A 15,087-nucleotide genomic window follows, 5' to 3' on the forward strand; every position below is an offset into this window, starting at 1 on the left:
CTTTATACTGCATTTTTAAATCTAAAAATATGTATTTTGAACTATTTCAAAATTTGAAGTTTTAGTTTTGTAATATAAAGTTCCATGCCCAATTGGAAAGACGTAGAAGCTTCTTCAGCTTAATGTACATGAACTAAAAAACCCAAGTGCTACAGTGTTTGTCGTTGTTCTGCCTAAGGTGCTGCATTTTAGTGGCAGTGTCTTGAACATTTAGAGCCGACCATGGCAGCACAGTGAGATTAATGTATAGATAGAACAGTTTGAGCTGAATATATAAATATTTATTATTTTAGGATAAATATGTGGAAAACAGTATTCTTAAAAATATTTTCAAATACATTTGTTTACCTTTGTACACAAAGGTTTTTGAGAGTCCAGTGCTGTTGGTGTTGGCTCTGCTACTGAATATCACCAAGTGCTCTTTATCTTTACTTCTCTGTTAAGTGTGTACATAATGGGAAAGTTCCCAAATCCAAGTTTTATCTGGCTGCTACAGATAAAGCCATTTACTGACTTTTGATTGCAGGGAAGTCAATTGCACTATGCAAATAATATTTATTTAACTAAAGTGTTCCTGAAAAACTTATTTTTGCAGATGATGAGATGTTGTTTAGAACTACAGTAGTTGTGAGTGTCTTGTGTTATTTTTAGGAGTAATTTAGAAGAGAGACTAAAATCACAATATCTGGAAGTGATAGGCTAGAGCCCAGAGAGCTTTCAAGTATTTCTACAATTCAACTTAATTCACTCTGTTTTCAAGGAATGTGCTATTTTCTGAATCATAACATTGGAAGACGAAGTTCTTCATCTGTAACACCTTGATATAAATGGATAGTGATTTTGAATTAGAAGAAAATTCAGATTGCAGAGACAAACCTATAAATGTGTAAGGAGTAGGAGGCTATGTGAAAGTTGTGTATAAGAATCTAAGTTGGAGACTTGTAAAATTAAAATTGGTAAAACCTGTAGAGCAAGAATAATCTGTTCACCTGAATATCTGAGTGCTTCCTCTTACATGTGTGCATGGCTGAGGACAGCAGCTGATGGGGGATGGTTTAGAGACCTTGCTGTTAAGAACCTAGCTTTGCATTATTAAGGACATTTCTCATGTCTTGTAGAGGATCAGTAAAAAGCATTTGTGTACTTATGGGATTTGAAAATTTAGGAAACCAGTCTCCTTTACCTCAGGGCTCGCAGACCAACCACTTGAAAATGCAGCACATCTTGAAAAAAAATGTGTTAGAGAAGTGAAATTCTTACATTTGTATGGGTTGTTTGTGTTGTGTCATAAATAGCTGTTGTTCTTATGTTGGCAGTTGTGCAGGTCAGAGCTGCAGAGTCTGCACATGAGCTGTGTAAGCATTTCTCCATGTTACAGAGGCTGTTCCTGCTGTTTCCCCTTTGAAGTCTGACCTCACTCCATTTCTCTCTGTATTGAAGGTGATTGAAGCTCCTGGTGCTTCCAAGTGCATCGGCCCCGGCTGTTTCAATGTGGCCCAGCCCGACTCCGTGTACTGCAGCAATGACTGCATCCTCAAACACGCTGCTGCCACCATGAAGATCTTGAGTTCTGGCAAGGATGCAAAACCAAAACCTAAAGAGAAGATCAAACCAAAATCTGAAAAGCCTGGCATAGCAAAACCTCAGCAGCAGGTGAGCTTGTGTTCATGATGCAGAGCAGTTGCCCTGGAGCACTGTGCCTTATTTCTGTGCTCCGCTTTTTGACTTTAATAAGACTGCCATGTCCTGCACTGAAGAGGAGCTTCCTGTTACTTTTTTTGTTGTTATCCTTTTGCCTTTTCCTGTGGTAAGGATAATAAAATGTTTTCCTGTAGTTTAAAAAAAATCTTAATAATTGCCTCTAGATGGAGATAGTTCCTTGCAAGGGTTATCTAGATGGCAACAACTTTTAAGTAATTACATCTTTTTTATTTTGCTTTAAGTCAAATTAATTTTGGCTTAAACTAAACTTCAAACTACTGGGTTTTGGAGTAATCAGATAATTTCCAATGGTGCACTATAAAAGTAAGGAGTTTACTGTAAAATAAACTGGTGTACGTGTGTGTAACTCTTTCTGCTTGTTTGTGAAATGAAATGTATTTGGTGATTATTAGTAATCAAGCTACTTTTAATTATCCAGGTGGTCATCAAACCAGTTTCAAACCAAAAGAGACAGTTGCCTGAGAAAAGAGAGGTGAATGTGAAGAAGACTGTTGTGAGCACAGCCAAGACTGAGGCAAACAGTCAAGCTCCTGCTCGAGAGCCAGCAGCAGAGCCCATCACGCCGTCCTGGGCCAGCGATCATAATTACAATGCTGTAAAGCCTGAAAGGACTGCTGCCATTTCACCTGCACTGTTGTTCAAATGTATGTATGGCTTAGGGATATTCCTGAATAATCATATTTTCTTTGAATACCCATCCATTCTTGGCCCTGCAAAACTAGGGAGTTTAGGATTTGGGGGTTTTTTCTTACTGTGGCACCAAGCTGCTTTTCTCCACCTTCAAAGATTCACACAGATACACACAAATGAGAGATACTTTCAGGAGTTTCATATGTATCATATGACAGTTGTATGATTAAGAGCCTGTTGATCTACCCAGCTGATTTCTGGATGACAACTACATGGTTAACCTCGAAATCTTTCCCATAAAGAAAGTGTCTGTTTCTAATCTAGAAGGTAAGTATTTGAGACATTTGTATTAAGCTTTACAAAAAGGTTGTGCAGTGTGCACTGTGAAACAGCAATTGCCTGTACTAATTTCATTGTATTTTTGTAATTTAGATTTGGCACCTGTCTCTCAGGTCTTGCATTTTCAGTGCCTGGTGCCAAGAGTGAAATCTTCAACGTGGTATCCAACGATACTTGACACCTCTGCAAACAGCTTTTAACTGTCAAGTATTCTCCTGCTGCTTTTCTTTCTTACATGAAATAATTTAAGGACCATCCTTTACTTTAATGCTGGGGGGGGGGGGGGGCAGCAGAACTCTGTAATCTTTATTTTTTCTTACTTTTTTTTTCCTTCTTCTCTGTTCATATTCCACACATTATCCACACACACAAGAGCACATCTCAACTGGCTGTTGGGCAGAGATACTGCCTTGCATACTTTTGCAGGTTTTGAGTAGCATCCTTGTAATTCATGCAAAGGTAAGTAAATACTGCTTTGAAGCCTGAACAAGTCTTTTTGCTTATGACATGTTTTTGATTGACTCACTCTGAGTAGTTTTATAATGCAGTTATGGAACTTGGGATGAAATCTGACATATCAGTTACAGACCACGTGACCACCACTTACCTCCTTTGAAGAGTAATGAATCAGAAATTCAGTTCTCACAGCTTTTGTAACCACACTTCAGCCAATTTACATTTTATTTTAATAAGTAAATGTAATTATTGAACACTTACATGTGAAGTAACTGATAACTTTATAACTAGTATTTAAGATGAGATTTTCTAGTTAGAGCTTTTAAGCACTGAGAGAACACCAGCTACCCTAAATTGCTGTTGATGAACATGGTACACACCACGTTGATTTTAGTGGTCTTTACTCACATCAAGTTAAATGGTTGTAATTTTTCTCTGCGTATTTTTGCTCCGTATTAGGCCCTTGACCTCTTGTATAGTAAACTCCCTTAAGATATATATTTTAATTAACTTCCATTTCTTTTAGATTATTTCAAAGAAAATTTAGCTTTTTTTCAGAAACATTATTGTTTTAAACATAACTAGAATGAGTGGAAAGACATGAAGGAAACTATAAGGGCTTATTTTACATCAGATTTTTCTGACTGTTAATTTACAGGTGTCCATAGAACTATTTCACTTAAAATGTCCTTATTCTTACAGGTTTTGGGTTTTTTTCCTAAGAGACAGGAATATAGGTTTTGAGGCAGAAAGTTTGAGGGTTTTTTTTAAGGGACTTTGCTCTTAAGATTTATCACACTGTAGGTTTTACAGATTTTACCACTTCCAGTAGAAAACTGGATTCCTGCAGCTAAATAGTGAAATTGATTCCAAAACATTGTAAATACCAGACTTAAGCAACAAACAGAGAACAGCCTAGTTCATGTGATGAAGAACTCTCATATCGAATGCAAGGAAAAACTTCCTTTTTTTTTAAGGTAAGTTGCGTTGATATGTGGGAACTCTGCCATTACTAAATTCCCAGATAAATTGTTTCCATATTTGTGAAAAAGTGTCCTGCTTTTCAGTGGATAGGTCTGAGCTGTAATCATCCCAAGAAGCTGCCAGTGCACCATCTGCAAAAGTATCTACCAGATTTTCTTTAGGAAATCTTTATATGCTGTTTAAAACCTAAGAGTTACAGCATTAGGGAAATTCATGAGAGTGATCTCACTTCGCTTCAAGTACGTAAGAGTGAAAAGTCTCTCAAGTCTGAGCTAGTCTGTCAAGGAAGACATTTTATTGGACCAAACATAGTCTGGATTAGATTCAAATCTTAAAACCAAGCAACTCCCAGTTTAGAGATCTGCATTTCTGGACATTGATTATCAAGGACTTGTAGTCCAGAAGAGGCAAAGGATTTCCAAATGCAGTATTTCAGAATCCTGTCCGTGTTCTTCCAGAGCTTCCAGCCATGTTCATCAAATCCTTGTTTGCAGCTTCAGCGCAGGAATTAAGGCAACTTCTAGGAATTAAGAAAACTTAACCTGATTGACAGAATCACTCTCTAATACTCTTTACATCAGACAGTTTATAATTTCAAACATAGATTTATTTTATGTATTTACTCAGTACTTGTGAGTTACAAGACTTTGTTTTTATTACGTGAGATAGATATTTTGTTAAGTAGTACCAAGAAATTAAGTCACTTTCAAAGATGTACTGGTTGGTAAGAGCATGTAGTGTATTTGCATCTAAGCCTACCTCCAGGGCCCTTCTCCCAACCTGTTCTGCATTTGTTTAAGAAAAGGGATATTTGGTGCTACTACTGTAGTTGTGCAGAGCAGTCATTTTTTTTCCTTTTGTTACCCCATTACTTTGTGTTTCTTCACTTCCTAACTTTCCTATGTCTTTTGGGGCTGGGAATTAGGGCTATACTTGGAAGTGACTTGGTACACCAGAATCTGGTGCCTGAAAAATGACACTGTCTTCCATCTTTCTGTGCCCAGTGAAAATAATCCTTTTGATTAATTTAAAAACTAGAATGGGAAATGCCTTGATTTGATAAATTAATATTAAGTACAAGTACTTCTAAAGTTTTAGACAGCATTGGAAGTACAAATATAAAAGGAAATTAGGACTGAGTCACATTCCCTTTCAGAAGAGTTGCTTTTACTTTTGTTAGGAAAATTAGTATTAATTTGTTATGCAGTGCTCAGCTCTTATATTGCATTTCAGAAGTCATCCTGGCTTCCAATTTCATACAAGTATGTGGATTGTTGAGATTTATGAGCATTGTTCAGAGATCCATGTTACAACAGCAACACTTGTAAGAGACTTTTTTCTGTGTTTTTGCTAATAATTGTCAAGCAGAAGTTAGCAGCAAATGCAGTTTTAAAATAGAAAATGAATCCCAAATGAGGGGAGGAGGGTAAACATTTGCAGTATCCCAATTTTTAAACTACCCAGTCCTAAGTATGCTAAGTATTCGTTACTGATTTAAAGCTTTGAAGTTCACCTGATTTATTAGACTTAAATATACAAAGTGCTAATTTACTCAGTTCAGGTGTTAAAAGAGTTTAAATATCTTGCCTGTTTTTCCTGAGAAGAGCAGCTAAGCTTGCAGGAGAGTGAGGAGGATTTGTTAGATAAAAACTCAAAAGGAAGCTTTAAGTTACTGTTCTTGTGGGAGAACTTCAGAGTAACAATCCCTCCTCACACCAAATCCCTAAACTTGTGTTTACATTGTAACTTGTACTTGTTTTTACATTAACTGCAGACAGATACAATGTGAATTTAAAACAAATTAGGATCAAACCTTATGTGGTACCAGTATTTCACTAAAGAATGAGTGGGGTTTGGAAGGGGGAGTGTTTCCTTCAGAGAAAACGTCAATGTTTGTGGTCCTGCTCCTGCTTCCCAGCAGGGAATTCCGAAGAGACAACGCTGCCACCTCCTGGAAGTAGGAGCCCTGGCTCTGGTGATAGAGATTTTCTTTTGCAACCCATTTTCAGTATTTTTAATCTCTTCTGCTGCTGAACTTTTCCACACACAAAGGGAATAGTATGTGTGTGTGTAGTTGCAGATCTTCGACTGTTTGTTCCTGTACACCTCTAACAAAATAAGGAGACTTTGAGAATGGAACACAGGGATAGTGAGATGCCCCACCAGCAGAAACTGCTGTGGATATCAAAATGGCAGGATTATAGCATGCATCATTTATGTGTGCATTTCCTTGTGTCTTGATTTTTTTTTTCTTTATGTAATAACAGCATGAAGACAGGAAGGAAAGAAAGAAAAACCACTCTACAGAGAGCAGGAGGAATATAGAGTGCACTAAAGATAGGATTTATGGTTCAGGAAGTAATAGTGATGTAGGGAGCTGTAAGTAGTGATGTGAAGAGTAAAAGATAAGGTCTTGTCTGCCCATTGGCTGGTGCCAATTTAATTCCTCCTTTGAGGCAAGGTCATGCCACCTGAAGTTGTGGCTGTTGAGTGCAGTGGATGTGGATATAGTGCTGTTGGTTTAGCTTAACTTAAAATAATATTTTACTGAAACTTTGCTTCTTAAACCATAGGTATGTTTGTCTGCCAGGATTGATTGTAGGTAAACTGGATTCCTTTGGGTATGAGTGCTTCCCCACAGGAAAAGCTAGGCTGTGCCATGTTCTATATTGTTATAACTGAACTACTGCTGGCATCTGAATTGACTCTTGGAAAGCCAGGGTGTCTTGCTTAATGCTGTATTCTGCAATGTAGGCCCACCCTGAGAGGCAGTAAGTATCAAGTAGTACCTGGGAAATGAAGAATTACTGATTTTGGTACTGTCCGCTTTCTGGGACACCTGGCTGCCCTGCGTGTAGGTCTGGCCTAAACGTTTGAACTAGAGGAGTTTTCAGAAGGGCTGCTGACAAACCAGTAATGATCAGCATACCCAAGATGAGTCTGCCAGAAGTTCTGAAAAATTCACCTTGGAGACATGGCTTTGGAAGGGTTGTACAGCAGAATAACCTGGCTCCAGTGCTGAACTCCCGTCTTGAGACTGGCAGGGGCTGTGCTGGCTTAGAGCTGGCACGAGACCTGAGCTCTGCCTGTGGAGGGAGGCAGACCATAGTGGTGCTGAAGCCAACGTCCCCTGGCACCCAGGCAATTAAAAGGAGCAGTGGGATTCCTGGGGAGCCATTTTCATCTCCTGCCTGTGAACTCCTGGAGCTCCCCTTCTCTGCTCTGCAAGGTATGTCACACGTACCCTGTGGCTGGCAGCCACGTGAAGATTTTTGCCATCTCTTAAGTTAGGAAGGCTGGTCCCTGCTCCTGGCATGTGCCTCTCAAACACCCAGCAGCACACCCGAGGCACTCGGAGACAGCAGGCCAGCACTTCTGCCATCAGGGGTGCTTGGCTTCAGTGTGAGAACCATTGCTCAGGGGAAGGGTTGGGGGGCAGAAACCTGGTACAGCTTCCAGAGGCACTGTGCATATGAGGGTGGTTTCTCTCATCATCAACACTGAAAGTGATGAAAGTTTGATTAAAACACTCACCACCCTCTTGCTGTTTTGCTTTCTTTTACTAATTTTACTTCAGTTCTTTGAACTTGATCACTTGAGTGCATAGCCAGTGAAAAAGTTCTTTGCTAGTCCCCAAACAAAAGGGATTTTTTTTGAGGTGATCACTTGCACTTAGAGTCAAGTTCGCTGCTGATTTGCTGTGTCCGATCTGTGCTGAACTTGGAACCTGAAGATGGCCTGTCCCTGCAAGGAGTGATGATGCCAATCCATGAACATAGAAAATAAGAAGCCCTTTTTTTGCCTCAGACAGTGTTTCTCTCCCTCAAGGGGGGGGGGTAGGAGTAAAGATGCAGTTGTCTAATGGAGATCAGCTAGATTACTATAGTATCATGTAGATTAAAATAAAGCCTGTGTGTCAAAGCTACAGATGTCCATCAGCACAGAGTTACAGGTTGGCTTGAACAGAAATCACTGCAGGAAAGGTAGGCCCTTGTCTCTGAGTCTCCTGAACCAAGTTTAGGGACAGGTTTACTTTGTGTGCCTAAGTGTAGAGGCTTGGCACACAGGCAGCTTAACTGCAGTACAGATCAGAACTGATGAAGGCTTTCAAAGAGCAGCAGTGGGGCAGGAAGCATGTGCCAGACACTAGTGTTCAATAAAGTTCGATTGGTCTTGAAAGGAGACGGGGCAGGTAACTGTGAAAACTAACACTGAAGCTGATTTAAGAGCAGCTCAACACGTCTGAATTAGGGCTAGCACTGAGTTATCAGTGAGGGAGGTGACAAAAAGCCCTGCAGAAGCAGGTGTGAGGAGATAGCAGTCAAACAGGCGCGGAGCTGCAGCGGTCCCGGAGCTCATCTGCACAGCCGCGGGCAGCGGTGCTCGGTGCCACCAGAGGGGGCTTCAGGGCACCCAGCGGCGCCGAGCAGTGCCCGAGGCTCAGATGTCAGGCGGCCCCAGCACGGACTGGGCACAGCTGGCTCGGAACTGGTAAGTAGCTTCCCGTTGTGGAGTGCTTGAGGACTGACAGCTAAAGCACCTGCTCACCCGTGTCTTTTACTCCGTTTTTTCAGTTCCAGAAGGTGTAACATCGGAAGAACTCATGGATTAAAGTTCAGTAGCGGCCACTGCGTGGGGCTGGGGGTTGGTTAAATTCTGCTCTGTTCAGGTTATTCCTGTCACAAGTCACACAGGAGGGGGTCGTCACACAGCTGTGTCAGATGACTCTTGGGACATGGGCTGAGTGGCAGTGGGAAACTGCGGAACCACACCAGTTTGGAGGCTGGGAAATCCTGCCTGTCCTCTCCAGAAATTATCCAGAGGGGAAATGTGGTGGTTAAATTCTCAGCTACTGGCAAAGGGGTGAGGTGTTATCCTTGTAGGCCAGCAGCCTGTGCTGTCCTGTGTGCCAGAGTGGGCTGCCCTCGCCTTGCCCCGCTTGGAGTGGAGAAGCTGCAGTGCTGTGACAACGGCGCAGGGACAGCCACCGTGGCCACCTGCGGCTGAGCCCGAGGAGCCGCCGGACTTGGAGGCCAAGGTCACTGCCCGAGTCTGTGTGACACCCAAAACACTGGCAGGGCAGGTCCTGCGTAGGTGAATGGCTCCACTGGGCTGTGCACACCTGTGTTCCTGTCAGCTGGGTCAGCTTGTCACAGGATGGAATTGCTCAGCTCTGCTCAGCCTTTGCACTGGCTGTATAAATACTTTCTAACAGGTATTAATGGGTTTATTACAACTGCACTGCTGCAGCACTGTGGATTTTCTTCCCTCTAAAAGCATAAAAATCTACTTTAAACAGTAGTAAATATGAACCAGTTTTGAGCTGGTGGATCACAAGTGGCTGTTCTCTGCTTAAGTTGCATTATTAATTTTGTGGAATTTTACAGATTTATTATTTAAGAAAAATGTTAATTACCAGCTTTCTTAGGGTTGGTGCCCCAGAAGTTCATATACCATAAGACTGAAGTTAGTTCTGGAGTTTTCGTTTTTTCCCTAAAACTCTATTGTAGTGAGATAGAAGTCTGAAAAGGAGCAGTAAAACCCAGACAGGCTTGGGTTGCCTCTGTGCTGGGCAGTGCCTCCTCAAGTGCTGGGTTCCTGACATCCTGCTCCCACTGCAGAAAGTTCTGTGCAAGCTGGACATGACGCAGCCATCGGCTCCTCACATGGGAGGAATTTCATTTTGGGGAAAGAAAGTAGATTAATGTAGATGGAAGAGAACACAGGGAGAACATGAAGATGATATTATTAGGCACCAGAGACAGTAGTGCTGGTGAATGAACAGCCTTCTGCCAAAATCTTAATTCTGTAGAGAAAATTACAGTACTCTGTGTGGCTGCAAGATGTATTGCACAGAAGTGTTATGTCCTGTAAGAGGAGCTGTGATGCTTTTTTAAATTTAGAAAACTACCAAAAAACCAGCTTTACTGGAGTCATTGTGAAATGGGCTCTTCAGGTGTAACAGTCTGTGGTTTATCTTCACAGCATTTAAAAGTTTTAACATCAACTAGAGCCAGAAATTAAAGTCCTTTTGAAGAGCTATGATTTGAATAATTTTAAAATGATACAGTGAAAAGGAATAGCACATTTATTCTAGTATTTAAAAATTGAAAGAAGTAGGTAAGAAGTAGTTTCAGCAAAGTAGCTTATCACAAATGAGATATACAGAAATCAGGATTAGTTTTTGAAGTGGCTTTCAAAAGCTATATCTCCAAAGAAGGATTGGGTGGAGAGGGAAAGGGGAAAGAACCAGAATAGGCTTAAATGCTATACAGAAATATTCTTTAATGATTGGAATAGAAACCAAAGTTCCATTTGGATAATGTAAAACCCAGCCTCTGGGTGTTGGTGAGGGACTGGGATACAAGTACAGCCTGCAAATCCTTCATGCAAAGTAGACAACCCTACACTGCGGAAATCCTGCTTAGTTGGGCCTCCACAATGGCCTGGCAGTGCTGAGACACTGTGTTGAGAGGTTCAGAAGTACCTGGAACCGTTGGGCTCGTCTCTCCCAGCAGATGCTGTGGCACTTCTGTCCTGCTCTGCGTGCAGAAGCTTTGTGTACAGCTGGGTGTTGTAATGTCAAGTGTAACTGCAGGGGGAATTTCCTTGGGAGGGGTTCTGTGTCTGTCTATGCCCAATGGGAGAGGTTTTCTGTCTGTAGTGAGCACACCAAGCAATGCTGTTTTTTAAGCCTAGGAGGAATGAAAGGGTTTCTGCCAGAGGATTCATTGGGTTTCACCATGGGAATGTGTTTGCTCATTAGCTGCAGCTGCACCTCGGTCTCTAGCCCACTCCTCCCTCCAGTCAGTAAGGATCCTCTTCCTGTCCTAACAAATGGCCCACGGGACAAAATGAGGCAATTAGGAATTACTGTTATTTTAAATTGTGTTTCTGATGTCAAGCCAGAGAGGTTTACCTGGGTGTACAAAGGGCTGAGTAGAGGAACCACCTAAACTGCCAGTGGTGAAACTCCACGTTAATTTCTTAGGTAGGATAGGCTGATGTTCAGTGCTTGTCTCATCCCTTTATTTTAAATTTGGTCTAGGGCATTTATTATAGGTGCACTGGAGCTACTGATGAAAAGGACCAAACCCACCATGGTGTAAAACACAGGGGCCAGTGTGTGCAGTAGCATTGGCTGTGCCTTCTCCTCATGCTGCCCATAGACTGCAGGATCAACCACTTGGAAATTATGGGCTGAGGGAATACCTGGTCCATGTTCTGTCTCATCCATTTGCTGAGCAGCTCTGGCATCTGTTTAGAAGTAAAGCTCCGTATGTGTTGGCATATTGCTCTCAGAAAAGAGCACATTTTTTTAGTGCTTCCAAACATACACCTACCATGTTCCCATACCTGTCAGGAGGTACTGTCAGCTTTTGGGTGTGCTCATGTTGTGGATAGATCAGTAGGAGAGTGAGCTGCCACCCCAAGAGCCAGTGATGCTCCTTCCCGACCCTCCACTGGCTGCTCCTGGGTGTTGGATCTAAGACCCATATAATGCACAGTGAGTTGCTTCAGCTAAATTATGGGGCGCACATTGACACTGAAACCCAAAACTTGATAGGACAAAAATTCTGATTTCTCATTATCAGAACAGGATAAGAGGGTTTTTTAGATTAGGCTCATGTACAGGTGTCACGGGTTGTTTGTACAGAGGATCTGAGTATTCTGGATTCTTTATCAAAACCTGCACACGCTGGATGGGACAGTGTCAGTTTGAACAGAACCTTGGTAGTTCTGGAGAGCTGAAGGAGTCACTTATGGCTGAGTTAGTACATAAAGAATCTGTGCCATCCATGTCTGATGAACGAGTCCTGCTCAGGAGACACTAGAAATTGGTGTAAATAGCTTTTTAGCTTGAAACTGTCAGGCATGCATGATACTGGGGAGCTCTGTGCATGTTTTCCGTTGGCTGAAGAAGCATAAAATCGCACACCTTAAGAATAGCCATGATGTCAGCTGGCAGCTTAAAGGATGCCTCTGTGTGTTCTTGGACCTTACAGACTCTACTGACCTTCAGCCCCAGGAATGACAATCTAGCTTTGTACTAGAAGCTTTTATTTATTTATTCATTTATTTTACAAGTTTTTATTCTTACTGTCATATAGCTGTTTGTAACAGAAAGGTGTTTGGTGTGGGTATAGTTCTTATATATACACACAACATCTGATGGACACAAAACATCTTTGTTCTGCTGTTTTTAGTTCTATCAATGTAGTTTTTGTTAAGTACTTTGAACTAATCATTAAATAGGTAGTGGTTAGAGGACCGAGAATAAATTCACAGTCATACTTCTGCTGTAACCATAAAGAACTAAATATCTTAATACTGAAGATTGAATTTTGCTGTCACTTTGCAAGCCAAGCTGTTCTGTCCTGCCTTGCTGTGGCAGGTCACAGAGTGTGCTGCTGTTCATTTATCTGCCTGGAAGTGTACAGGTCTGTGCAGAAGATAAATAAACCAGGAGAAAGAGAATGGGAGTAATTCTTGCAGTGCTACCCATGCACACATTTTGGGTATTTGCCATCTGTCTCTTCAAGACTGACCTCAAAATGGGTTTGCTGGTTACTTCTTGGGTTCTGGGGACTCTGCTTGGCCAAATCAACCATATCAGCAATAGTTCCTTATCCTCTTCCTCCCTCCTGGCATTGCCAGAGTCCTCTTGACAACTGGAATAGTGTTAGGGGAGACATACAGACAGACCCTGTAGGTCACATGGAGGGTATCCCTTGCTCAGTCAAACAAGAATCAAGGCCAGTCTAGGGAAAACTTTGGGAGTACTGTGAGGGTAATAATTGCATCTTGTTTATAGCAAAATCATCACAGCCTATGAAGTGATTTAATGTACTTTGCCAGCGGGTTTTGCTTTACACTTCAAGTAGTTAAATCTGGCTCAGAAAAAACTCCTTAGTTGTAAAATACTTCTAGGAGAAAGCTGGGGACACATATCTTTTGCAAGATACAGTGTCTCCATCTTCTGGCTTCTTGTGTTCCAGCAGTAGTTGAGCATACACTCTTGCACTTCAGCTACCAAAAGGTCAGTTCCTGTGGTGTTTCTTGACTCATCTCCCACCATCTCCCACGGAAGCTGCCAGCACCAAGGGCCAGTTGTAGAGAGGGGGGTGAGATGGGCACTGCTGGAAGTGCTGGTCTCCACTAGGGATGCAGAAACTTGCAAGGCCATTTCTTCATTAAATAAGGTAATATCATTTGTCCCTTAAGAATGCTAAATCTTCTGCAGTTTGAGGGGTGATTACATTGGGAATTTATGCTGATGTGTGGGATGTTTTGAACCAGCCCCCCCCCCCCAGGAGGGGTTGGTCCCTTATCAGGTCCATCTCAGGATGGTTTAGACCTTTTCCAGTGATTTTTGCTCTCATCAGAGCAGATGAAGATGAAGAGGGACGGGTTGGTCCTTGGTAGAGTGACTGGAGCTCCTGATGTTGCCCAGGAGGTGTCCTGCACATTGCACCTGGGGGGTGTGGGCTGATACACCTACAGACCTTCAAAAAGGTTTGAAACAACTCTGTTTTAGGAGTTTTGGTAGTTTCCCTCATAACCCATCATCATTTGAGCTCTCAGGATCCATATGCTGCTGTTACCCAATGTAAATTTGATGTCTTGGAAATTATGTTCTGTTGGAGGGGGATTTATGTGTTTTGGGGTTTGGCTTTTTTTGCTGGGTTGAATTGTTCCTGTCAGTGCCAGAAGGTGGTACAGATGAAATGCAATTAAAAAACATACTTGCTTTTAAAATCCTGTGCAAGTATATCTTTTACAGATATGAAAATGAGAGCTTTTACTTAGACTTGGTAAATTTTCTTGTATATGCTGTGTATCAGTTACTGTAACATTAGAATTTTCAATGGAAAATTGAATATTATGAATGGAATAGTTTGAGAATGGTGAGAATTAGATGGCTACAGCCTGACAGCAGTGTTAATGTTTAAATATTCTTTAAATCTAGACTAGCTAGGAACTCAGTAGGTTTATTAAACTTCAGTAATACTCAGCTTAGGGTAATATTAGTACAATTTTAAATTCATAGACTTTGTTGTCAGGTCAACCACTGTAATTAACTGGTTACTGTGAAGTGCTATGAGATTTTCTCTGCTTAAATATAGCATGTGGATTGTATTGCATTATTTTAATTTTTTATATGTGTAAGTATTTGGGTTGATTTTGAAGCTTAACCATGGAATCCCACTCAGGAATCTTTGAAGGTGGTGCCTTTTTTTCCCCCCATTTTTCTTATGCACAAAATTTTCAACAAACAAGTCAACCACGGCTTGGTTTTAAAAATCACTTTTAACAAGGCAAATGAGAACAAATAGCTTAAACTTCTTGCCTGGTAGGTATTCACTGGAGATGGTATTTCACTGACTATTCCTTTTATATTGGTTTTAGGTCTTCATGACTATGAAGTTATAAAGTTAAGCCTTTAATATTGCATTTTCCTCTTTGTTTTAACAGCTCAAAGGGAAGAGAAAAGGAACGAAGATCGCGCAGAGTCCACATCGGCACCGAAGAAGGCTGTGGTAACTATCATGGAGAAACAGTCCTCTTCTCTCACCAAAAATCTGCCTTCAAAGAAGTCCCCATCCTACTCCAACACCTCACTAACTAAACCACCACTTAAACCTGCTGGAAGTTTCAAAGGTGTTATTCCCAAGAAACCTTGGCCTTCGTCAGGCAGTGTTCCTTCCAAACAGTCACCTCTCTCTCATGGCTCATCAGTTGCCAAGAAAGCAGCTCTGTCTTCCAGTTTGAGTGGGGGACTCAAAAAGCCTTCACTGTCTTCCGTGTCAGCTGCAGCTGGAAGTAGTCAAGCCAAAGCCTCAGCCAGTCCTGCCCAGTCACAGCCCAACTCTCAGATTCGACAGAATATTCGACGATCCCTGAAAGAAATTTTATGGAAGAGGTGGGAATTCGAAACACTTTATAAAGTCTGGA

At 41.6% G+C, this 15,087-nt stretch overlaps 1 protein-coding gene across 3 annotated transcripts in view; it reads left to right on the forward strand.

Annotated features, from left to right (window-relative positions):
- The window catches only part of DIDO1 (death inducer-obliterator 1), a 47,311-nt gene that overhangs the window by 16,478 nt on the left and 15,746 nt on the right, over positions 1-15,087 (forward strand). For all 3 annotated transcript variants that reach the window (XM_009093114.4, XM_050982156.1, XM_050982157.1), the window contains exons 6-8: positions 1,441-1,653; positions 2,141-2,366; positions 14,608-15,055. In XM_009093114.4, coding sequence (XP_009091362.2) covers positions 1,441-1,653; positions 2,141-2,366; positions 14,608-15,055 — 887 coding nt within the window. The remainder of the gene's footprint in view (positions 1-1,440; positions 1,654-2,140; positions 2,367-14,607; positions 15,056-15,087) is intronic.

Source organism: Serinus canaria, chromosome 20 (genome assembly GCF_022539315.1).
Source record: "Serinus canaria isolate serCan28SL12 chromosome 20, serCan2020, whole genome shotgun sequence".
In the NCBI taxonomy this organism is placed as follows: domain Eukaryota; kingdom Metazoa; phylum Chordata; class Aves; order Passeriformes; family Fringillidae; genus Serinus; species Serinus canaria.